Below are 24,001 nucleotides of genomic sequence, written 5' to 3'. Positions count from 1 at the left end.
AAATGTGTCTAGATAAAAAAGAAAACCCCTGACCTTCCTTAAGAGTATGAATTGCTACAAGTCCGAGATTGGCACCCATCTGAATGGGAATAGATATCTTTCAACAGTGTTTCATTTTATACTGTAAATATTTTATATTTTTTCTGAGTTTTCAGATTTCATGACTTCTCCTATTTGCTCCTCTTGATTAATGGTATTTTTTCTTGCCATACCAGGAAAAAAGAATTATTCAGAAAATAGCACCGAAAATCTAGTTAACTGGTCAAACTCCCACCTGAGCCTGTTACAGTCATAATCCTTTCACTGTCTGTCCTCAGTTTCTTTCTTGATCACTGAAGTACTAAAGCAAGCACTCACACTGTGTCTTAACCCTTGTTTTAAAACACACTTCAGTGCTTCAAAAGTTATATTTCTATCCATGTTCTATATAAGTAATATCACAAGTGATCATAATTTCACTCACCTGTAAGTATTCATCATACTCAGTCTAAGGCCAGTATCATTTTTCATATGTACATGTTTCTGTAACAATACATTTGTTCATTCACTAAGTAATCTTAACCTTAGAACTGGTGTTATTCAGCACTAACAAATGTACCCATCACTCTTGGGAGGATTATTTTTTCTAAAACTTGGTATTACAGGTAGAACAAAATTATTTTTAAAAATCATAATTAATGGGAGAGTAAATGACTGGTATGGGTAGCATTGTATATAAGACTGTGGAAGCCAGGCATGATGGCTCACACCTGTAATCCAGCTACTCTGAGATCGGAGGCTGAGCTCTGAGGATTGCGGTACAAAGCCAGCCTGGGCAACTAAAGTCCATGAGACTCTTCTTTGTTTTTTAAATATTTTTTTATTGTAATTAATAAAAGGGTTACATGATATTTGCCAGATAGAAGGTGCATTACTTCACATACATTGATACCCTTTCACATGTCTTGGTCCCCATTACCCACCCCCCCAACCCCATCCCTCATCTTGTTTTCCCCCCTACCCTATCCAATTTCAAATAACCAAACACAAATATTATATCCAATCAACCACCAGAAAACCACAAGTGGTGCTGTGGCTTTATGGGTTGGGTGTAGCCTTGAGTTGAAGAGCTCAGGGACAACACCCAGGCCCAGAGTTCAAGTCCTACAACTGACAAAAAAATTAAATGTGCATTTTGTCATTTGATTCAGTATTTTTTAATTCAAGAATAACCCTGTAATACAGCACATAAGCCTTAAGAGAGATCTCAGTAAAGTTTAAAATAACAGATGTTTTATGCTATTTATTTCCCCAGCCAGAAATAAAAACCATGTAGAATTAAGCCATTTAAAAATAAAAACCTCTTGGAATTTAAAAATTTGAAAAAAATAAAAAACATATACAATTGAGACTACAGCTCTCCCCAATTAAAACTTCATTTCCTCATTTTACTGTAAAATACAATTGTCCATATTTCCCACTTTCTATTCTTTCCAGTCTTTTGATTCCTTTTGATAGAATTTTCATAGTCACTCTCATCTGAAAACTTGATTGTGAAGTCTCATGGCATAGATTTTCTCTTTCTCCTGAAGCACTTACATTGATGCATAATTGATGCATAATATATAAAGTTCAACTAATCTTCCTCTTTCTTCTTCTTCTTCTTCTTCTTCTTCTTCTTCTTCTTCTTCTTCTTCTTCTTCTTCTTCTTCTTCTTCTTCTCCTTCTCCTCCTCCTCCTCCTCCTCCTCCTCCTCCTCCTCTTCTTCTTCTTCTTCTTCTTCTTCTTCTTCTTCTTCTTCTTCTTCTTCTTCTTCTTCTTCTTCTCCTCTACATTCCCCTTCTCTTTGTGATTTCTAATAATCAGAATGTCCCAGGGCTAAAATATTAGGCTTCTGTTTTTTAGTACCAATGGACTTCCTACCATGTACATTCTGATGATTTGCCAACATCTCCAGTCTCATCCATTCCCAGAATCCACTCAGCTTCCATAGCAACTGTAACCTCAGCTTCTAAAAGGGGCAGTCAGCTATTCTCACTACAGTAATACCCTCTCCCTCCCTCTAAAATTGATATTATCTACTTTCTCCTTTACTCTCACAATCCTGCTTCAGTCTCCCAAGTGCTGGGATTACAGATGTAAGCAAGTAACTCTGGTTTTACCCTTCTGGTTCTGCTTCATTTATCTTTGTGAAAATCTATCATCATCCTACTTTTATTCTTGTGTTTATATTTTTCTTCTGCATATTTCAATTTAATCTCTATGAGGACAGGAATTTCCCTAGTTTTAATCACTTTGTATCCCCAATTCCCCAAACAGTACCCAATACATAATAGGCACCCAGTCAAATGAATGAATGGTTTTGTTTCAAATTACTACCTGTCACATCTGCACTGTATTTCAATACATTCTCTCTGAATCTTACCATACTAAATACAGTGGCATACATGTCTTGATCAATGAATGCCAAGTGTTTTTAACTCATGGGGTAAATACGATGATTATACCTGCTTTACTAAAGCAAGAACTGGATCATGGGAAGACTGTGTAACCTACAGCTGGTAAGTGGGACAGCCACACTGCAGGTTTAGAAATCTGGTTTCAGAATTTAGTGTTCTTAGACATGGCAACTCAGTCCTTGATTCTTAGCTACTTGGGAGGACTCAGATTGGATGGACTGTAGGTATAGGCCAGTCTAAGCCAAAAAAAAGTTTATAACACTTTATCTCAACAGAGGTGAGGTGTAAAGGTAAAATAGGAAGAATGTTATCCTGGTTTGGGGAAGGACAAAATAACCATGACAGAAAAGAACTAGAGTCTGACTCAATGATAAATGACTCTGACTCAGTGTGGACAACTGTATGCCCTGAGTTCAAGCTTCAGTACCACCAGAATAAATGAATAATTCTGTACTCTTTATCATTATTCTCCCAGCAGTAATTCTCCTTCATTTTCATGTGATTGGCTATATAGAATGATATTCTTCACGTCACTGCCTCTTCTATTTACTTCTACTTGTTTTCTTGTGGTACCTGAGGGTCATTCTAATACTGTTTTCTTCTTCAAAAAAAGCTACCTTTGTGGAGACTTTCTATCTGACAGATAACTAATTCATTCACACATTCTCATATCTCACTGAGTTTTTTGTCCTAGTATCTTACGCGTCTCTGGCTACCCTCTCATCACAGTAGTCGACTATACTCTTCTTTATGACCTCTATCAGGAACTCTCACATTATCCCCACTACTGCTCAGTACATCTCAACTCTGACAAACTTTGCTTCTCTAATTTCTTCCTAAAAGTTAAACCTGATATTTTGCCCCATAAACTTCTCAACTGACTCTTACTGTTTGCCTAGACAAAAATAATTCCGCCTCTGTAGCCCATCAAATAGGTTTCTTATTGCTATACAATTTTAAGTACCCTCAACCTTTGACAAGCCACACTAACTGATATTCCACAAATACATGTTGTTTTATTTGCTTTCACTTTGTCAACTTCTGTCCTTTTGAACAAGTCAATAGAGAGCTCAGCTGTACAGTTTTGTGCATTTTTCAAACACTGTGGCTGATTCTGATGTTCTGACAAGTTAGAATCTAATTACTTTATCCAGAAAGTATGACTCTCTTTTTCATATCTGAATGACAGTGTTTATACCATTTTGTGGCCTTTATTACATCCACAACTGCCTTCTACACTTAGGTATTCAAGTCCAAACCTACCCTTCACTAACAAATTATAAATTATTGCATGATAGGAAGGTAATGTAGCTAATTCATCTTCATATTCACCCACTGTATAGCTCAGGACCTAGCACAAAATTGTTGCTTGTCAAATATTCATCAAATTCTTGAAAGGATAAGTAAATATATTATGAGAATGTATTCCTTGGATTTCAAATGAATTAGTATTTGAGGGTTCTTTATTTTCTCTGCTCATGTTTTGGTATTGAATCCATGGCCTTGTGACTGTTAAGCAAGCACTCTGTCACTTGAAATACAACCCACCACATCTTTACTAACATTTCACAAACCCTGTTGTGTGTTCATGTAATAAGTAACATAAACACAAACAAGCTAATATGGCACAAAGCGGCATGGAGAACCTCACAGATACAATATTGTGTGACGAAGACCTGATGATAGTCTATCTGTCCAGCTGGGGGTTGGATACCAGGCATTCTACACTGGAAATAATTGAGCACTACCTTCTGCAGAGTCTCAAATTTCTGTATGCATTCTGTGCTTCAATAAGTAATGAAGAAACAATAGAACGTATTGTTTAAATTACTTTTTACATTCTTCCTTATTTCCCCTGCAATTTCTTCAATGGTGAAACTGTATCTAGCAAAGGAAAATTATTTCAACATATAATCACAGCCAATTTTTAAAATAAACCCATAAACAGCCTTACAAGTAAAATACTCCTTCTTCCTGTTATGCAACTGACAGGGTCTCAAATACCCTTATAGATCTACATTTTGCCAGAGTATGATTTCATTATGAACAGTAGATGAATTTAACAGTCATCCCATTTTGAATTGTTTAGATTTAATAGAAATATATCTGAAAAATATTAGATTTCTAGCCATACGTGTGTGTGCGTATATATGTATATCTTCTCTTTCATATACTTTATGATTATGGGAGGAAATATCTTATCTGTCAATGATCATGCACACACAAAGATCATATACACACAGTGATCACATACATGCATCCCAGATAAGTTAACTCATTCTTCTGAAAATTTCACCAGGTACTAGCATAAGCTTGAGAAAAATCCCATACAGCTTAACTCCCTATTTTAGTACTGCTGCATGTTAAACGGTGGTGCAGACTCACTTCTTTTTTAACATAAATTTATTAATTAGATTTCTTTTTTTGTTTTTCAAAATTTTATTGTAAAGGTGATGTACAGAGGGGTTTCAATATATGTCAGTGTTTCCTCTTCCCTCATTTTCTCCCCATTTTTCCCTTCTGACCCTGTTCTCTCACAAGTTATCTAGTTCATTGTCAACATAATGTCTAGAATAACTGCTATACTTGTTTACTCTTTGTTACACCATTTTTGTGCTTCCCCATACCCTCCCCCAAACAGAAAAATTTATAGACAAGACGAGAAGAACAGAAGTCAAAAACAGTGCCAAAAGGGGTAAAAGAAACCACAAAAAGGAAAATAACAAAAATATCTTGTTTCTTGTTCTTGACATTCCTCTTGATAAACATCATTTTATATGATTGTATGCACATAGTTATTTAGCCTTTGTGATCCTTTCCTAAGAAAAACCTCCTTTGGTTTCACTGTGTGAATGTTTAGATCCTGTTTATCATGTCCAAGTGCAGACTCACTTTTTATATCGTGGACATAGGAGCATTTTAAATACTATTTTACTATAATAAAATTAATTCCTAAATATATGAAAGCATCAGGTGCAATTTTCCTGACATTCTAAAGGGTTTATAAAGGTATATACTAACTTGCCCAGTGATCAGACTCTCCGACAGAGATTTAAAAACAAGAGTGGTATCAAGGAATGTGTTCTGACATAACAAATAAGACCTGTGAAGATGAGGAATATCAGGCGGGGAGTTGTTGGCTGGATTGATCTGGGTTGATCCATAGAGTGGTCCCAAATGGTGGCTGGCCTTTTGAGCTCTCACTTAGATCATCTCTGATACAGTCCATTCTTGGGAAGTAAAGGGGTGAATATGCAGCTTCTTTTCCACAATGCACCTTTTCCTCTCCTCCTTGCCCTCCTGCTACAAGGGACTGAGCCCCTGGGCCTTCTAGACAAGCAAATTCTCTACCACTTGAGCTTTATCTTTCATCAGCCTTTTTTTTTCCCAAGGCAAGATCTGGCACTGAACATTCATGATTCTCCTTTCTTTACGCTTGAGTAGCTGAGATTACAGGCAGTTCCCCCCATTTCCCGGTTATCACTTCTTCGAAAATTTTTTGTACATTGCATCTCAAGAATTTTTTGACACAACGGAACATCACTATCTGTAAGGCTTATCAGAACTAAGAAACAAATCATCTATAAAATCACCTCAGCCATAAAGATCCAATAATTTGAGTATTAAAAAAGCCCATGGAACAGAATTCTCTCACATTTCATTCCTTTTACTTTGTTCCCTTTCCCTGTAAATATTAGAGGGGGGAAATGGTGTTAAATCAGCTTTTAAAAGAAAGAAGCTTGAAAACAGAGCTTGAAAAGTCTAGTAAAAAATATCCAGTCAAAAGAAATCCTGCAATTTTATGTTCTGATAGATTTGGAACTGCTTTCTGGTTGTGGGGTCACTCCTGCATTCACAGTAAGTATAGTCTCTCCATTTGCACCATCTACTTTATTCACTTGGCTATAAAATACAAAGGGTAAGTTGAAGAAACTGTAGAGAGGTAAAATAAAATTTTAAAACTGAGTTCAGTTGGCTTGTTGGCACCATTCTATTAGAAGGACTGGGTAGACACAGATGGACATGAAGAGCTATTAGACAATGAGAAGATCAGCCAACCTGCTTAGGAAAGTAATCTCAAATCGAAATCCTTGTTTGACCCTTGAATGCATGGTATGAGAAGCCAGCATCTACAAACAGGTCCTAGCTCAATGAACTAACATGACTAAGTGCTCACATTATCCCTCACACAACCTTCCTGTCTGCCCATAACAAAACAAGGGTGGTTTCTTTTTATTTTTTTTTAATTTAACTTTTATTGTTGAGGTGATATACAAAAGGTGCTTTCTTAAGAGCAACAATGCAATCAACTGCTCCAGAGCCATAAACTACACCATAGAAATTTTCCCTATCAAACGCAGTGAGAGACAAGGAGTATAGAGTTCAAAGCTGAGTTGAATTCCAACTCCTTCCAACTCGTATCATGTAACAGATGAATCTAAAACTCTGTTGACCATAGCATTACTAAAATAAGGTTAGATTGGATTTTGCTTGACATACTTCTTTCCTCTTTGTATTTCTGTGATTACGCCCAAAAGACAGCACATTTTATGCACCTTTGCAGCCCTACTGTGTCACACAAACACATCAAGCAATGTTTGGTTCAGCGCAAAATTGCCGTTTGTATTGTGACTTTTCAAATAAAATTAACCGGTCGGTAAACTGGATTACACAAATCAGGAGGTTAAAAGGATTCTGTTGAGTCTGCTAGTTATGACTTTCTGAGCTTTCAGACTCTTGGACTAAAGGCTCCAGTCCCTCTCCGTCCAGTATTCCCCCAAGGCAGGGTGGGCCAGGTTTGGGGTCGACAAAACAGCCTGGCTTCTTTGAACAGAAAAATCAAGACTTAATTTTCTTTTGACATCTATCCTTGGAAGTAAACAACTATTCTTTCTTTGACATTCTACAAGTCAGCAGGTCAACCCTGGTAAAAATGTGTGAAGGAATCCCACAGAAACAGAAACTACAATGGATGAGGTATTCGGGGATCTCCGAGAAACTTTCTATGACATGATCTACTAACAGATGAAGAACTAGGCAATAGGGCCAGGCAGTTTTCCTTGAGCACTTGCTTTTCCGCCACATATTAAAGATAACCACAGAGCACCTATTTATGAGTGCTCATACTTTTCTGAAAGGAGTTCTTCACTGAGCATTAGCATAGCACTGTATGCCATCCCGAAGAATACCTGAAAAACATACAAAGAGAGTGGAGTATTTATTAAGGGCCATAGACCCTAAATTTCTAGATGTTATGGATTATATACAGGTCATTGCAGCATAAAATGGAAAAGAGAGGAAGAATGTAAAATCATTTTACATAAACGTTTCACTTCAACACATTATTACTTATAGCATATGCATCCCCTTTATTTGTAGTCTTAACATTTGTAGCATTTAAAAAAATAATCAATGTGCTCCCTTTAGATTTCCTGTAGGTCACATTTAGTGCTACCATTTTAAAGACTGCTGTTAAAGTTTTCAAATACCACTGTGCCCTGCTCAAGTAGCTGAGTAATTTGGTAAGGGAATTTCTATTTGAGAAAGCTTTGTGTATCAGTGTCAGATATAAATTCAGTGGTCAGCAAGCTGTGTCAGAGAGAGTTCTTGTCATATTTGGCCACAGAGTAAAGATTCTTAGAAAATGTTTGAGGATATCACTTTCCAAGTTGTTTTACATAAGCAAAGCAATGCAGTTCATGCTTTAAATTGTGTGTGTGTGTGTGTGTGTGTGTGTGTGTGTGTGTGTGTGTGTGTGTGTGTGTGTACTGGTAACTAGAAAAAATGCAGAAAGGTAATTCAAATAATATTTTATATAACTTATTTTAGAATGACTGTTATAATGTCTATGTTCTAAGTAAATGTCAACTTCCCACTCCTTCAAAAATGAATAATGGATTAAAATACATCAAAAACAAATTTTTGGTATACGATTCTTTGCCAGGAAATAAGACAATGAGCATTGTCAAGATGCAGAAACATATTGGACATATTCTTTTTAAAGAACTCTTACTATTTGCAAACCCTTATACTTATATCAGTAGTGAAAATATTAACCTATTGGAAAGTAAAAGTTGCTCTCTTCAGGAATGAAGGACCTGGAACTGGAATGGACATCCAGGTTCTTGAATTCTCCTAGTCACCCAATTTATAAATTCTGTGGCCTGCCAAGTTCTTTTATGTTTCTTCATCCAAATTTATTTGGCTCTGTACCAAAAAATACTTTCAAAACTTTTTATAAAATGTGATGTGATAATTGTCTCATAATAATATTGTTTTTATTATGATAATATTATAATATTGACAAGGAACCGTGTGTAATTTATACAGGGGGTGGATGTTGCCTTTTAGCCAATCAATGTCACAAACTTAGGAGAAACACTGTCAATAGAGGTGACACATACATTGCCACTTGTCTATCAACACATGGGTACTCTGTGATCTCATTTGATTAACAACATGAATAAAACAATAACTAAATTGACTGTCTGAGAGACTTGGAATTTGATTGGATAAAAAGATTTTATGCATGGTAGCAACCAATTGTTCAAGTCTATTGTCATTATTTTAACTATATAGCTATAAACCCCACGATACTAAATAATACATCAAGTTACTTTAAAATGTCATGTTTCCAAATAGTACTTTTAGAAAATCCTTGTTATTAACTCACTGGATAAAATTAGATATCTCTAGCATAGTACTGTAAAGGCACAAAGACAAAAAAAAAAGTAACTTTTTTCCTTTAAGGAATTTATAATTTACGTAGAAACTGGCATTAATCTCATTCTTTGCTTAAATATCATTGTAATCATTTCTTTTTCCTAAGGCTGCCCATGTGTTTATCCATCATTATTTATTCCTTTTGACATCTACTTTTTGAAGCATTGCAGCATTCATCATTCCCAAGTTTTCATGTGCATCTCCTCTAAAGTAATTAAAAAAATCCATGTTTCCTCATATGTAGTTTACATTTTAAATTTTTTATAAGTGAAATTTCTATGAGAGATACACCATCCTTTTGAATGAATCTCAAAACATACTATTACCACTGAACCTCAGTGTCTTCCAATACCACTTCATCTGTGGATTTGAGACCTTGGGACAAAAAGTCATTGGTATTCCTAGAAAACATTCAGTTACCCTTAAAACAATGTGTTTTGTTTGCATAACTTTGACTAGTCAAAGAATTTTCTATTGAAAGATAATGTCAGGAAAAAAAGAGAATGTCAGGCTGAGTATTGAGATGTACTTGCCTTTGTGCTTTCCGGCTGTCTCTCATCGTAGGTCCATTCATTTACCAAATTTAAAAACAAATCCCCAGAACTCCCTAAGACCACTCTACACAACATACGTACTTTGTGAACAACCTTGTATTTCTAAATCCATCTTTGTCCTTGGAAGAAAGAATGAAGCAAGCATACAAGGCAGAACATAAGATGTATGTTAGAGTACATCATGCAAGGGAAATGTGCAAGAATCAAGAAAGAGTGCTTGTGAGCGTGCACGAAGCCCTTGGTTGGATTCCTCAGTACCACATACATAGAAAAATCCAGAAGTGATGCTATGGCTCAAGTGGTAGAGCTACCCTTGAGAAAATCGAAGGACAGTGCCCAGGCCCTGAGTTCAAGCCTCAGGACTAGATAAGAGAGAGAGACAGAGAGAGAGAGAGAGAGAGAGAGAGAGAGAGAGAGAGAGAGAGAGAGAGAGAGAGAGAGAGAGAGAGAGAGAGAGAGAGAGAAAGAGAGAGAAAGAGAGAGAAAGAGGGAGGGAGGGAGGGAGGGAGGGAGGAAGAGGAATGTTAGTAATTTTAATTTAAGCTGGCTAAGATGTAAACAACAATAATGAGAATAACAATAAATATCTTTGTTTTGCAGCTGTTGTGAGTGCCATCCCTGTGCCAACCCTAGAAAGTGCCCAGTACCCAGGAATTCTCCCATCGCCCACGTGTGGGTATCCCCATCCACAGTTCACCCTCCGGCCTGTACCATTCCCAACGCTGTCAGTGGACCGAGGTTTCGGAGCAGGAAGAAGTCAGTGTAATGCATTTTCCTTCCCTTTTCATAAAAAAATATGAATAAGTGCAAGGTTTTTTTGTGTGATCAAATCTGTAATGTTTCTCTCTACTTTTCCTTTGGATAGAATTGTTAGCACTATGCCCTTGGCTCTAGAATTGTCTTAGGAATTCATCTGCTGGGCTTTCAAGTTTTCCCACAGCATGCTCCTCTGAAAATATGAAGTGTAGGCTATTGTTTCAAAAAATAATGTTATAGTAGATGCTTTGAAATCATAGGTATTGTTAACTAGGAAGTTAACCATCAAGTGAAGTGATATCTGTATCCAGAATCTGTTGGTTCAAGTGTCATATTTTTTATTGATTCCCAATGAGCCAATATTTGGTGAACCCTATGCCCTCATTTAATTACTTGCAATTTTTTTTCACTTAGCTATTGAGGAGAGGGGCAGAAATATTTCCAGAGTACTATTTTGGCGATCAGAAAAAAAGCAGGAATAGAAGGAGACTTTTAAGCTGTTGAACATTCGCTAGTGATTTCTCTTGTGCTCTATCTATTGCTTTTGGTTTTTTTGTTGTTGTTGTTTTGGGTTTTTTTTTTTTCATTTGAGCACAGCATTTTTGAATCGATTTTATGGCTTTCATCTCTTAGTTAAGAATCGGTGACTCAGCAACTCATGTAAGAGAGAATGTTTTGTAATAGATATGATGGTAACAGCAAAAAGATATATTTGTGAGGTAGGCTGTATTTTCCCCAACTCAACAGGGAAGCTCTAAGAGATCATAAATCACCAAGCTGTAGAAAGGATAGAATTAAAAAGTATCAAAAATCTGCTCAGGGAGAATTAGATTCATTTTCCTTTCTTCTCACTGCTCATGGAATCCACAGGATAGAGTTATTTGCAGAAACTCAAGGGGAAATAGACCCCCAAGCCATATTAAAAGCATTAAAAGAGAAATGTGTGGGAAGTCTAACCACCAAAAAGTATCCAAATCTCAAAGCAACTCTTAGTAAGATTTAATAATTTCAGTTAAAAACTTCAGTCAACTGGTCCCTCCTCTTTTGCAAAGAAGTGTTTTTATTTTTGTGTTCTCTTTACTGAGCTATTGTCTACTACATTAGTTTGTTTCATCTATACCAATGACTTTAAATGGACATGGTAGATTAGATGTGGAATAGCCTTTGTCAGGCCCCTCTGGCATGACTGGGGCAAGCTGAAGTTTGCTATAGCTTTTTATTAGTCATTATTTGTGGAGTGTGTGTGTGTGTGTGTGTGTGCATGCACATGAATTCATGCCCAAACTGGTGGTTGAACTGAAGACCTAGGTACTGTCTCTGAGCATTTTTCACTCAAGGCTACTGCTCTACCATTAGTTAGGATTATAGGTGTGAACCAGCAGCACCAGGGTATTATTTGTTCTTATTTATTATATGTTCTTATTTCATTTCTCTCTTCTGAAAATGTATTCATTGTGATCCAGCATCCCATTATACTTTCTGGGTTTGTTCTTGAGTTGGTGCTGTACTACTGAAAGATTAGAGAGCTAATTCCAAAAGTCAAAGCTTGAATGAAAATAGTCTAGTGTCAACCTTATCAATGATTTGTGGATAAAATGTATGTATGCACTCTTACATAATCTTCTAGAGTGGGCCTTTGATAATGGAGAGACCATGCACATAGCAGCTTTGTGGAAAATCTCTATACCTTCCACACAATTTTACTGTGAACCTAAAATGCCCTTAAATGTGAACTAATTAAGCAAAACAGGTAATTTCTTTACTAGATCCTTTGATTATTAAATGAAAGTGATTCTGTAGATGTTTTATACCTTAAGTTATAAAACTTATGATGCTATGTAAAGCACTCATCAAAGTGCTTGTTAGTTTCACTTAAGATCATCTAAAATCAGGTCAGGAGTTTGGCCTAGTGGTAGAGTGCTTGCCTAGCATACACGAAGACCCAGGTTTGATTCCTCAGTACCACATACATAGAAAAAAGCCAGAAGTGGTGCTGAGGCTCAAGTGGTAAAGCTCTAGCCTTGAGAAAGTCCAAGGACAGTGCTCAGGCCCTGAGTTCAAGCCCAGGACTGGCAAACAAACAAAAAAAAAGATCATAAGGCAATAAACATGCTTAGCCAAGGTTATATGGATATATATATATATATATATATATATATATATATACCACTCAACAAATACTTTTGGAACAGAACATGTGCAAAGAGAAAAGAATGGTATCTAATAAGCATTTCAAGTGATTGCTTTGAAAATAAATGGATAAGCACCATCTTTCTTAGGAGAGAAAAATGTCCTCTAATTCACTGTCAGTAGCAGTTAACTTCCAGCCGTTCAGTATCGGTTTCTATATATCTTGGAGAACATTAAACATCACTCTTCTCTCTCAAGCAGAAAACATTTCATGACTCTGGGTGGAGATGTCTAGTTAGTCACCTTGAGAAAAAGAGAAAGGCCCAGTTAGAAAAAGAAAGAATTGGCTTTGCTAAGTGTAGAGACTCTCTTTCCTCCAAAGTTATCTAAAAGATCTTGGAGTTTCTGAAGAGATGAATCACTAAATTTGTTCCCCAAAGATCTGCTGCTTTCTGAAGTCATAAATAAAGCTGAAATGCTCTCTGTCTGTAAGAAAAGAGAAGATCCACTAGGTACATTCTTACTACACCTATTTGCAGACCCACAGTAGAGTCAGGTGTACTAATGGCAGTTCTGAGCGACAGCAAAGAGGACTATGAAAACCTTCAAAATCCATGTTCTTGAGTACTTCATTGCAGAAATCATGACAAAATGGGATCCTTCATGTTCTTATCTTTGAGTCAACTATGTGGTAAAGAAACTGGTGATTTCCACCCTTCCTTTTCAGTTCTGGCATTGTCTTAGGTGATGGGAAGACCTGACAGATCCATTCATGCAATCATTTTAACACAAATTGGAGAAATCAACTAATAAGTAGAACTAGATTAAAGCAACTGTGCAAAGAATTTCATGACATGTTCTCGAGAGTAATTTCAAGAACCCAGGAACATGAAGAACTGGGATTAGCTCAGGAATGTTGCATAGTGTTCTTCATCAGGTATCTAGAATTGCTCATATCCCAGAGTCTTTGGTTAGTGCTACTGCTGTGTAACATAGCTGTCAAATTTACCATTTTTTAGCTAGGAAGAAAAAAAATCCTCATTTCCCTTTTTTTGCAATACTGTTCCTTGTTGTTCTGTAGCTATTATTTATGTGTGTTGACATTAATTATTACAAAGTACCTTGAGATTTCAGTCTGCTGTATAATTGGATGCCATTTGTACAATGCATTCCAACTATTCCATCATTTAAAAATGAGGGCTTTGCCTTTGATTTTCACTCTATACTCTGATTTGCAGGGAGTCTGCAGATCATGGTGAAAGGAGCTTTTCTTTGCTTTCAGAGCTCTTAGAAAAGCTAAATGTCATGTCGTTGAGCCAATTTGTTTCACATAGGTGTCCTAGAGCTGATGAGCAAACCAGCCAAATGGGCTCATCTGAAATGAGAGGATTTCTCTGGTGGAACAGTTTCTATTGTGTTTGCTTAAGGGTTTTCACTGCTCTAAATGTCAACCAACTCTGACAAGCATTTATTTTGCTCCATTTGAAATATGAGAATTATAAATTTTCTATGGAAAGTTCTGTCCATTTTATTCATGATGAACAGAACAAAACCAGTCCCTTATAGACAAGAAATCTTTTCAAAGATAAGCCTTCCTACTTTCACCTAGAGCTTTGGCCATTTTGCTTTCTCACTGAGTTTTGTGATAAAAATGGATTTCACTAAGGAGTTGGTCCCCCAATCTGTGTCCCCAGGAGGTATTGTGAGTACAGGATTGAGCATGTAGAAATAACTTGCAGCTGCTGTTTTAGAGATGCTAGTTGAGAGTAAAAGCATAAGAGAAAAGAGAATTTTGAGTGGACAAAAAATTTAGTACTCTCATCAGAATTCACGTGTTGATATGATATAGGAAGTCTTTGTCAAACTAGGATATGGACTAAAGGCACATGTAAATTTTTTTAAATTCATGATCATGATAATATGCTTACCATAGACCTCATTCATTTCAAAACTATAGGAGAAAAAGAAAAGAAGAAAAGAAGAAGCAAAAGGAAATCAGACACGGAAAATATATTATTGTCTCTAATACAGAGTGTTTTAAAAATATAGTCTGGATAAATTGAAGTCCCTTTTCAATAGAAAGAATTAGCAAAGATAGATTTATAAGGAAAATTATGAAATGGTGTCTCCTGAACATAGTTTTTCATATATTTAATCTGATGATATGAATCCTTTAATAAGCGCCAACTCATTGGAAATAAAAAAGGACCAGAGATAAGCAGCTTTAGGAACCTAATTTCCCTGAGTTCACAGTTCACAGAACAGCAGAGAGAAAGGGGGGGGAGAGGGAAAGAGAGAGAGAGAGAGAGAGAGAGAGAGAGAGAGAGAGAGAGAGAGAGAGAGAGAATCTTCAATCAAGCAAAAGCCAATGTATTTCCTCCAGGAGATTCTAAAGCCCTTGTGGTGAATAATATTCTCCATCTAGAGGATTATCTCTAGAGATCTTCCTGAAAGAGCTTGGCTTTCCCTTCTCAGTTAGTGCTGCAATCTCACAATCCATAAACATCCTCTGGGACCTGCAGTTAAAAGAATTATCAACAAAATGATCCAGATTGAAGTCAACTTTCCCAGGAAAATCTTGTTGAGTACAGAATTGAGCCATCACCCTCAGACCAATGGTAGACACAAAGACATATTAGAAATTGGCTAAGTCATCAAGTCTTTTATTTGGAAAACTAGCCTTTAGTCAATTACCTCTTGATAGGAAATAAAATTAAAACCTACTAATTTTCCTTGTCTGTAAATCTATATTACTATTCACCATCTCACCAGAAAACACTGGACAGAGAAACACAAATACTCTTTAGGAATTGTGTTGCTGTTGTGACATCTCTGCCTATTGTTTGACTCTGATTGCCATATAGCTACATCATGTTTTCAGCCAACGGTACATTTTCCTTCCACCATCTTTCACAAGGTGAGTCTGGAGGCTACACCATGGTCCTCAGGACCAATGACTCCTCAATAAGGAAGAATGAATACAAATACCCTCAGAAAGCACTTGCCATGTCTGCAGGCCTTTAATATCATGTTTGGATCTTTTGTATCTTTCATCTCTAATCCCTTCACCCTTATTACATTTCCTTTCTAGCACCTCTACCTCTTCTTGACCTTATGGGCCTCCTAAAGAGTTGTCTTAAAAATCATCTCCCAGACTCATTAACTGGAAGTATTTCGTGGTTATAAAAATCCTCTTTAGGAAATGAGAGATCTTTATTTTTTAGATGTTATCTTCTATCTTTGCACCTTTTCCTAATCCACTCAACAAAACTTTAAGACATAAATCATCAGATAGCTTCACACTTGCAGTTAATCCTTCTGTCTACTAGGGAGCCCTGTTCGCTTGTCTTTTAATCTGCACCTATAGACGTTGAACATGAATCAAGAGTTCAAACTGGGTCGCAGCATTCTCAGTGAGAGAAATTGCCTGGATAATATTTTAGTCATACTCAACTGTACTCTCCAGACAAAACGATGCATTTCCATATACAAAGCTGTCCAAATGCCTCTGGGGTGTCACAGATGACTATGTGAGGCCTCTTGGACTACAGTAATCTGCCTGAAAATTACAAGGTTTGTTATGAAAGTGGAAAAAAATCAGAATTCAGCATTCAGGCAACTTGCTCCAGCAGAGTCCTCTCTCGTATAACTTTTAGCTAGATGTGCTTCTATTTTGTTATGGGGGATAATGATAGTGGTTATTATTTGTATCATTTTATTAGCAATGCCTCTGAGCACCCTGTAACTCTGATTTGTTTGACAGTTGACATGACATGTTTAAATCACAGGAAAATTGGCATATTGGCTGGTAGATAATAATGCAGCTGTAACCGGGCTTGGTACATTGAATTTTACTGACATTGCTACTTATGAAAGGAGAAATAACTCTTTTTTCTTGCTTCATCACTTATGATTACAGGGCCCAGACAGTTCAGGCAATATAGTCTACGCTGAATACATTTTACTACTCTTCCTGAGAGATAGATCCCTGTCCTGGCAAACCTCTTTCTCCTGTTTAAAGAGGACGTGTTAATCATGTTTCATGAATACAGGATGGTAGAGGAATAAGAATGTCCATCGCCTGTGTAAAACACTGGCTGGAGCCTGTCATTTCTCTGCACTGATTCAGGAGACCTAGGGAAACTAAGCTTTGTCTGGAATCATGACTTGAGTTTCTTGCCTCTGCTGCAGCAGTGAGTGAAGGACCAGCCACACAGCATCCACCTATGCTGCCCCCAGCCCAGCCTGAACATCCCAACAGTGAGGAGGCGCCAAGCAGAACCATCCCCACCGCCTGTGTTCGACCAACGCATCCACTCCGCAGCTTTGCTAACCCTCTGCTACCTCCACCCATGAGTGCAATAGAACCGAAAGTCCCTTACACACCGCTTCTATCTCAGCCAGGTAAAGTACCAGCGGCTCCCATTCAGATCATCCAGAGCCTTGATGACTCTACTTCATGGTACATGGAGGTGTCTGAGGACACTCAGATGCCATATCTGTTTTCAGTGGGAACTACCTTACATTTGTCATCGACATTTGTGGTGCAGCTCTAAATTAATCTACATTAGCAGAAAGAAAAAAAATAGTGGATGGCTGTAGATGCTTGACATTCATTTTGAAAGGTGTCCATGAATCCTTGGTGCCAATTCATCATTTTTAGCTAAACTACAGTTAAGCTCAATAGAGAATGGTGACATTCCTGATTCTCTAGCATTTCTTCTCTAGCCAATAGGAAGTCCTAAGACTAAAGTTGAATGTATAAGGAGCAAAGATAAATAAATCAATAAATGTCTGGTACTTACAAAAATTCTGGTACTAGGAACAGAAAGATGTTTAATTTCCTAAATTTTGAAATAAGCCAACATTTAAATAGATAAAACCAACCTATCTATGATGTCATTCTAGGAAAGTCTGATGATAGGGATGAAAATCAGAACCTTGTGTTACCAATACAGTAATAGTCTAATTCAGTAATTATTACCTCAGTTTATGTCCACTAGGACTGAACCAGAGCTCAGTCTTGTTTTGTTAGGAACTGAAGCAAGGGAAGGGGAGACAGAGAGACAAAGAGTTAAAAAGGATAAAGTGAAGGCTAAGGTACCATGTGAATGAATGTAGGATAATACTTAAGTAGATGCATACTAGTAAAAGAACTATGTAGTACTTAAAATTATTTGAATATTTAAAATAAATCTGAGCCAATAAGCCATTATAGCAGGCATAAGATGAAAAAAATCAGTATTCTAAATAATCAGGCAACTCAAATTGGCCACTCTACATTGCACATCTACATATACTTTATATAAGTGGACAACTTTTCTTTTCTTATTTTGGACCATGTCTACAAGAATGTGGTTGTATTATAAACCAAACATCATGACAAATGTAAAATCCAAAGAAACAATTGAAAATAGACTATAAATGTTAATTATCTTCATGTTAATATTAAGAATCGAAGCTGTTCCTAACACTTAGTTCATCTACTTATATCCTCTCTACTGTTCTCCACCTGGTATATCGAATAGACAGTCGGTTAATTGCCCTAGAAAGTAAAGCAAGTTGGATTCCTTTGCTTGGGATGTAGGCTACGTAACAGTCATGGCTGACACAGGCTCAACACAAATCACGACTTTATGCTACAGGTGATTCCCCTCTATCACCAACACTAGGTCCTCAACCAGATCTACTGTCTGGTACACACTGTCTGTTGCATGGACACACACCTTCTTCCCACGGACCTTAAGGAGAATAGCTGCTACTTCTTCATATCAGCCAGCAACTCTGGGATTCTAGATAATTAAAAGCATTTGAAGCTAGGGAATGCCTTCCAGGAACTGCTGCTCTTTCTCCATTGCAATACTAACCAAAAGAAAAGATTAGAAGGAAGCTGGCTGATAGATAACAGAACAGATGGCGGGTGGATCACACTTCCAAACACTAGCTATTGTTTCATAATCCTTTAGTGAACCTTCTCAGGGCACAGTAACTTCTGTGAGGTAGCTGCTACTCATTGCCATATTTTATGGGTGAGGAAACTGAGACTCAGCTTGTTTACAAAGCTGACAGGCAGTGCTAAGGCAAGCATATTTATTTCTAACGTCAGTGAACAGGAGTCCTCGAAATTTTCTGAACTTAATTCGTGCCATTCAGTTTACATCCAACTTATTAAATGACACCAAAAGCAAAGGCCATCATATTAAAATCATCCCAAAGTTGATACAAAGGAAGCATTTTAATTCATCATGAGCTGAGGCATTAAGCACTATAGTTTTTCATTATGTCCTTCACATTCTACTGCTATTAAAAATACTTGTGATAATCAGTTTAGAAAGAGAAAAGCTTTATATGGGTCATAGTTTTGAAAGTTCTAGTTGGTTTGGTTCTGTGGCAAGGCAGAACACATCATGGTGAGACTGTGTGGTAGAGAAAGCTGCTAATCCCATTACCAGAGAAAGACAGAAGGAAGGGATGGAGTGATCTGATTCCCTTTGAGGACATGACTACAATGACCTAAAACCTCCAGCTAAGCCACACCTCCCAGCCCCTCCCAACAGTACCAGGCAGGGATCATAGGGCTTTGACATACATTCAAAATCCAAACTCATGCAGTCACTATCTATATATTGAAAGAACGAGTTTTTGAATGTTATTTTAAGTAAGTTTTTTTCCCCTCCTAGAGAATAGTGATGTTTAGTTTAGTTTGGAATATAAAATTTAGGAATCAACCCACCATAAAAAAATGACCAAAAGGAACTTTAAGTTTTAGGAAGAAACATCCATGATAAGATGGATCCCAAGATCTTATTTTCTACTGGTAACAATAATACCAAAGCTGTGTTAAACAAAAGCTGATACAGTGTGCTATAGATGAGAAGATTCGGTCCTTCAGGAAGAGAAGCAGTCACTTGTGTTGTCTCTGCACCAATTCAATGAAATCCTAAGCATTTCTGAAAAGCCATTCTCTGATCAAATGTCATGCAGACAGAATCTCATTTTCTTTTATTTCCATTGTACATCTAGGAGCTGCAGCTGCCTTTGTTTGACTCTTTTTCACAAGCCATCGCTTCTTTCATATTTTTCCCATACCTCTGGCTAGAGATCAGGATTTGACTTTTTTTTTTCATCATTCCCCTTTAAATGCCCTCCTCCCCCGCTCAAAGTGAGGCATGCTCTACCATCACTTTGGAATTATTAAATGCCTTCCCCTTTTATGTCTCTCTTTCATTGTCTGCCTGTGATTCCTGTGCATTTCATAATGCCTTACCTCATGATTTTCAAATAAGTCTTTCTGCATTGCTCTTGACACATTGTAAATAGTATGCTTTTAAAGGGGGCTGGTGTTTACTTATTCTAATAGAAAAAGAAAATTAACAGACTGACAAATGTATTAGTGGTGACATTAACTACATGCTTCTTAGCCCCAAAGATGAAATACTTAGAGCTTTCAACAAATTTTAATTCTAAGAAAATCATTACTTTAGTCAAACTGATTGATGAAGTAAAGGCATTCACTTGTCAGTTTAAAAAAGAAAATACCTCAAATAATCTTACTCTGGATTTCACAATAATGCACTGTGTAATTAGTCATAAATTTATCTTTACTTACTGCAAGTAATTACTTGAGAATATGATAATGTGAAGCATTGCTCTAATTTTTAAAGATCATGCTAAACGAGAAGCTGCTTCTACTTTGAAAGCTTTGAAATTTGGATCAATAGAAAAATTCATTTTACCATCAAAATTCCTTTTGTGTGGGTTTTTCTAGTCAGTGCTAAGGGTATATGCCTCAGTTTGCCTCCCACTGACTCATATGGAGCTACGTTTGTAACAACTTTAAACATAAAGCATAGGCCAATAAATATTAGCCAGTAACAATCTCCCAGGGATTAAGGAGCATTTTGCATATTGCTATAGTAGGCAGTAATTAGAAAGTCATTCTGTTGTCATAATGACTGGAATTCTATCTACCTGCAAACACAGATTCATTCCTTCACTTTTTTTTCTTCTACCTGCTGAGTTGAAAATTTGTTTTACTGTGCATCAAAGTATTTATAGTATTTCTTATAAATTTATCATCTCATGCTAAAGTGGTTCTGTTTCTTACTGCTTCATCTTTGAATGTGAATAACTGTGTGGTCTTTACACAATTTTTTTTTTGCCAGTTGTGGGGCTTGAACTCAGAGCCTGAGCACTGTCCTTGGACACTTTTTGCCCAAGGCTAGTGCTCTGCCACTTGAGCCACAGAGCCACTTTCAGCTTATCTCTGTATGTGGTACCGAGAAATCAAGGACTTTGTGCATGCGAGGCAAGCACTCTACCACTAGGCTACGCTCCTGGCTGGTCTTTACATATTTTATGGAATAATTTATTGCACTTTTTAAATCACAAGCATGGACATAGAAGTGATTTGGCTTAGTCCCCTTTCAGGTTAACTAGAAAATGTCTGGTGGCGTGTTGGGCTTATTGCATTATAGGTCTGTCATAAATTACAAAAAAATCTAAGATAAGGTGTGTGTGTGTTTCACTAGTGAAAATTCCTTTTAGCTGCACTTTAAATGAACTTAGACCACAAAGCCCTTTGTCTTCCAGTGCTGTCATTGTACAAGGAAAGAAAATCTGATCTCTTAAATGGTGACTTTATGCTCCCTTAGAACACTGGCCTGTTACACCTCTTGCATAACAAATATATATATATACACATATATACATATATATATACGCATCTATACGTACATATATACGTCAGGGGTCAAGGTCAGTGGACATGACAAGACTGCAATTCATTTCATTGTACTGTGAAGTAGAGTTTGATTTTCCTCCTGAAAATGGTAGCCTGGGTTTTTCCATTGTTGAGTGATTGTGAACAAGACATAGGCATGTGTGGCTGACAGTAGACAGAAAAGGCATATGATTTATATTTTATGGCTGGTTGGGAAATCATGTATTCCTGCTGTAGCCTGATCTTTTCGGCAGGCCTCATTTCAGTAAATATGTTGTCACACAAGACTGCCAATGCGTTACTACAATACATGAATACGATTGCTTTTGCTGAGCTGTGCATAGGTCACCAGCAGGAGCTTGTGTCACAGATCCTACCTGCATGCTGTATTCTGCTAAAATCATCCACAGGCAGAGGTCATGGGAGATCAGACTTCTTCAACAGCTGAAATAGACGGTCATTTTTAAGACAAGTCAGAGCAAATCAATCATTGGTGCAGCTGAGTAGAAGAAATGTGTTATTTGGTGTTATTGGAGCCAGTATTTCCAATCAATTCGAGAGTAGAAAATTACACTGCATCTTATTACAGACATTTCATCTCATGCGGAAGCCCATCTGTTTCTTTTATATAGCTGTCTCCTTGAAATTCTCCTGTCTTCATTTGTAGCAGATTTTTTTTTAATGGATGAAATTTGATTTGATTTTGTCTGGTCATCCTAAATCATCTTTTGGTAAAATGTAATTAAGACCGATTTGCTTAGCTATTACTAATATTGTTGACTCTGGAGCTAATTGGTGTTTAATATATATATGCTAATTTATTCTAGTATGGCATATTAGCATATAATTAGGAAAGCACTCTGTTAACCATCTCAAAGAAGAAAATAATTTCTAGAAGAGTCTTTATGTGTAAATCGCCTGACTGAGGCCTCATAGCTAAGTCTTGAAAGGTTAAGAAATTAACCTACCCATGGCTGACACTTGAGCAAACAGCTTTAAGAAATTCAGAGAATTGCTGGGAGTTTGGCCTAGTGGTAGTGTGCTTGCCTAGCATGCATGAAGACCTGAGGTTGTTTCCACAATCATAGAAAAAAATGAAAGAAATTCAGAGAATTATAACATTTAAGATAAAAGATAAATACAGGTTTTGTTTTGTGTTTTTCAGAGAGAGAGAGAGAGAGAGAGAGAGAGAGAGAGAGAGAGAGAGAGAGAGAGAGAGAGAGAGAGAGAGAGAGGAGGGAGAGAATGTGTATTGAGGCTTGAATTCAGGGCCTCAAGTCTCAGCCAACTGAGTTGCTAAGATTACAGGCTTGAGCCTCCAGTGCCTGACTCAGAGTTTTATTTATTCTGATTTTAGGTTATACCAAGAGTTATTCTTAGATAACTTTTTCCCCTATCAGGGGTTTAATTGATCTTAAACATTAATAATTAAATTAATTTTGCTTTTAAATATTACATATCCACAAGGAATAATTATGAAGGCAGGTGGAGTCATTTAGATTTATGAATCAGTATCTTATTCTTTTATGTTGGTTTTAGATGGGGGAAAAAGTAATAACAAGAGTGCCCAGGAACGAGCAAACTCTGAAATAACTACTGTATATCTTAAACTTACCTGTCTAGTGTATCAGTGACGCTCCTAAAATAAGGCATGAAGCCAAAGCCTGACATCTGTTATTCTCAGCACCACCGATACCCAGGTCTTTGGTTCAACATGGAAAATTGAGATGAGCAGAAGGAGATATAAAATAAAAAGAGATGTTAAGGCACATGGGAATATTCTGCTCACATGAGGGCTACAGAATGGCAGAGCAGAGATCGAAAGGAATGTTAAATGAGTGGCTAGGATATTCAGGATAACACAAGGCCCACTGGGAGAGCAAAAAAGAGAGAGTGAACACAGTTGAGTAAAAACTTGAATCCATTTGATTCAATTTAATTGGGCAGTAGGCTTACCCAATTAAAACGTAAGAGCAAATTATCAAGGATTACTTTTCTTGAAAATGAATCGAGAATTATTACATCGTGACATGGGTATTGTTGGTTCACGTCTGTATTCCTCGCTACTCAGGAAGCAGATCATAGTGGAGAATTCGGATTAGAAATTAGTCCAGAGAAGCAAAGTTTGTGAGACTCATGTCTGATTAATGAGAAAAATGCTGGAAGATTGTCGTCGTTGTCGGATTCCTTCTTGGACTTTTGGGAGGGGGGTGAAGTGGCAACAGAGCCCACAAATAATCTCAGGAACACAGACTCTGGAGACTAGACTCAAGGTGCAGATCTAACTTTTTTAAAAAGTGTGGTCGCTTATATATACTTCATCATCCAAAGGCAGCCACCTCATACCACCAGCAGCAAATAGGTAGGGCCTTCCTGTTGCAACCACCAGCCAATGGTGTCCTGAGACACGCGCCCTTACCAGAAGTTTCCGGGAGTTTCTGCATGCAGCAGAAGTGCCCTCAGGTTCCAGACTGCCCACCTCACTGGGCGATCCCAGAGGTGTACTTGCCCGAAGGTACAGGGTCACCAGGTGTTCCCAGGGGTGTACATGCCTGATGGCACAGGGTCACAGAAGCAGAGAGCAATCTAGGCTTCTAAGCCACCAGCTAAGAGGCCCCACAGAAGATGAGGTATGGCTGCATTAGCACATCAACCTTGCATGAAAAAGCCAAGTGACA

General features: G+C 37.2%; 1 protein-coding gene across 1 annotated transcript in view; it reads left to right on the top strand.

The window, feature by feature from the left end:
- Dcc (DCC netrin 1 receptor) overlaps positions 1 to 24,001 on the top strand; it is a 934,207-nt gene that overhangs the window by 892,600 nt on the left and 17,606 nt on the right. Inside the window, exons 26-27 of the mRNA XM_090353075.1 lie at positions 10,316 to 10,477; positions 16,793 to 17,005. Coding sequence (XP_090209201.1) covers positions 10,316 to 10,477; positions 16,793 to 17,005 — 375 coding nt within the window. The remainder of the gene's footprint in view (positions 1 to 10,315; positions 10,478 to 16,792; positions 17,006 to 24,001) is intronic.

Source organism: Megascapheus bottae, chromosome 19 (assembly GCF_031878675.1).
Source record: "Megascapheus bottae isolate mThoBot1 chromosome 19, mThoBot2.hap1, whole genome shotgun sequence".
Lineage (NCBI taxonomy): Eukaryota > Metazoa > Chordata > Mammalia > Rodentia > Geomyidae > Megascapheus > Megascapheus bottae.
The sequence above is the reverse complement of the archived record's forward strand: the minus strand, read 5'-3'. Positions and strand labels throughout refer to the sequence as shown.